Here is a 1397-nt window from a genome sequence, read left to right as displayed (position 1 = left end):
TATAACCAGAGTTAATAAAAATAAAAATTTGGTTCCTTGGTCACACTAGCCACATTTCCATCATCACAGGAAGGTCTTTTGGACACACAAACCTTCTTTAAAGGGACACTCCAAAAGAAAATGGACTAAGGATTTGAACAAGAAGGAAAATCAGTGAACAAATGAATCAGAAGAAATCAAATGGGCAGACTAAGATACAGAAGCTGAGATACCACGAGGAGTCTTTTCCTAATGAGGTTAACAGTGACTAATTCCTCCAGGTGCAGACTCGGCCAGCCATTGAGGCCTGCCCCTTCTCACCTTACCTAAGTTTCAAATCCTAAACCTTGCGTTTCCCCGCTGGTTTGCATGAGTTCTTCTAAATATTCCATATACTTCTTGTTTATTCTTAATCTGCCTTACCTTTAGTGTAAACTCCTTGGGAATCGCCCCTGCTCACCCTTTAGCATCCCTGACCTGGGAGGGCTCAGGTGGAGCTGGCCCATGGGATGGTTGCTGCCTCTGCATGACAGTTGGCAGATGTAGAGAAACGAGATCTCTCACTGGCTGCCACCAGCAAGTGCATTGGAAGAACCTGTCTGGCAGATGTCCTTGGTGTGAGTCTCCAGACTGTACCTGTCCTTTGACCCAGTGTTTCTCCTTCTAGGGCATTTATCATAAGGAAGTCATACGAATGTGCCCAGAGATACAGCAGCAAGAGTCAGCCAGAATGGAATGCTTACCTGCAGTCAGGAACACTCTTGAACTTGACCTACCAGAAGGAATATAGATGATTTTGTTTGGTTTTTGAATGTGTCTATTTGAACTATTTCACAAAGTTCAGAAAAGATATCCCTCTTCCCATGCCTTAGGATTTTAAATTATTATTGTATTATGTACTTAACTGACCTACATCTTTCTTAAGCAAAACTACAACTTAACTAGAAATTTCTTTCCACAGATCCCTTAATATGGACTTTGAAAATCAAGATAAGGAGAAAGACAACAACAATTCTTCTGGGTCTTTTAACGGCAACAGCACCAACAATAGTAAGACATTTTATTGCCAGTTAATTGTCACATGTATAGTTGTCTTCATTTGATTCTTTCTGTACCCTCAGGTAATAAAATAACTTGGTGCTTGCATTCTTAAAGATTGCAAGCCATATGCTGACAGATAATCTAGTCTGCGTAAGTGTTTTGGTGGGGTTTTGTAGGTGCTAATCGTCAATTCATTCAGTGACTTAAAAGTTACTTCTAAAACTAAGTATTACTGATGATCTCTTCTGATATTTAAGACCTTGTGAGAATACTTTGTTTTATGTCATAAATGTCCATAAAGTAGCAAATGGATAAAAGGAAATATAATCTATCTACATAATGGAGTACTGTCCAGCAGGAAGGAGAATGGAATGTCC

The 1397-nt window shown here is 39.7% G+C and overlaps 1 protein-coding gene across 1 annotated transcript in view; it reads left to right on the top strand.

Annotated features, from left to right (window-relative positions):
- Positions 1–1397, top strand: part of SPPL3 (signal peptide peptidase like 3) — a 62284-nt gene that overhangs the window by 35708 nt on the left and 25179 nt on the right. The window contains exon 3 of the mRNA XM_045296712.1: positions 941–1029. Within this exon, the coding sequence (XP_045152647.1) occupies positions 941–1029 (89 nt within the window). The remainder of the gene's footprint in view (positions 1–940; positions 1030–1397) is intronic.

This window comes from Echinops telfairi, unplaced genomic scaffold (genome assembly GCF_000313985.2).
Source record: "Echinops telfairi isolate 266 unplaced genomic scaffold, ASM31398v2 ScPeMD7_7412;HRSCAF=8450, whole genome shotgun sequence".
In the NCBI taxonomy this organism is placed as follows: Eukaryota; Metazoa; Chordata; class Mammalia; order Afrosoricida; family Tenrecidae; genus Echinops; species Echinops telfairi.
This window is presented reverse-complemented; position numbering and strand designations above follow the sequence as displayed.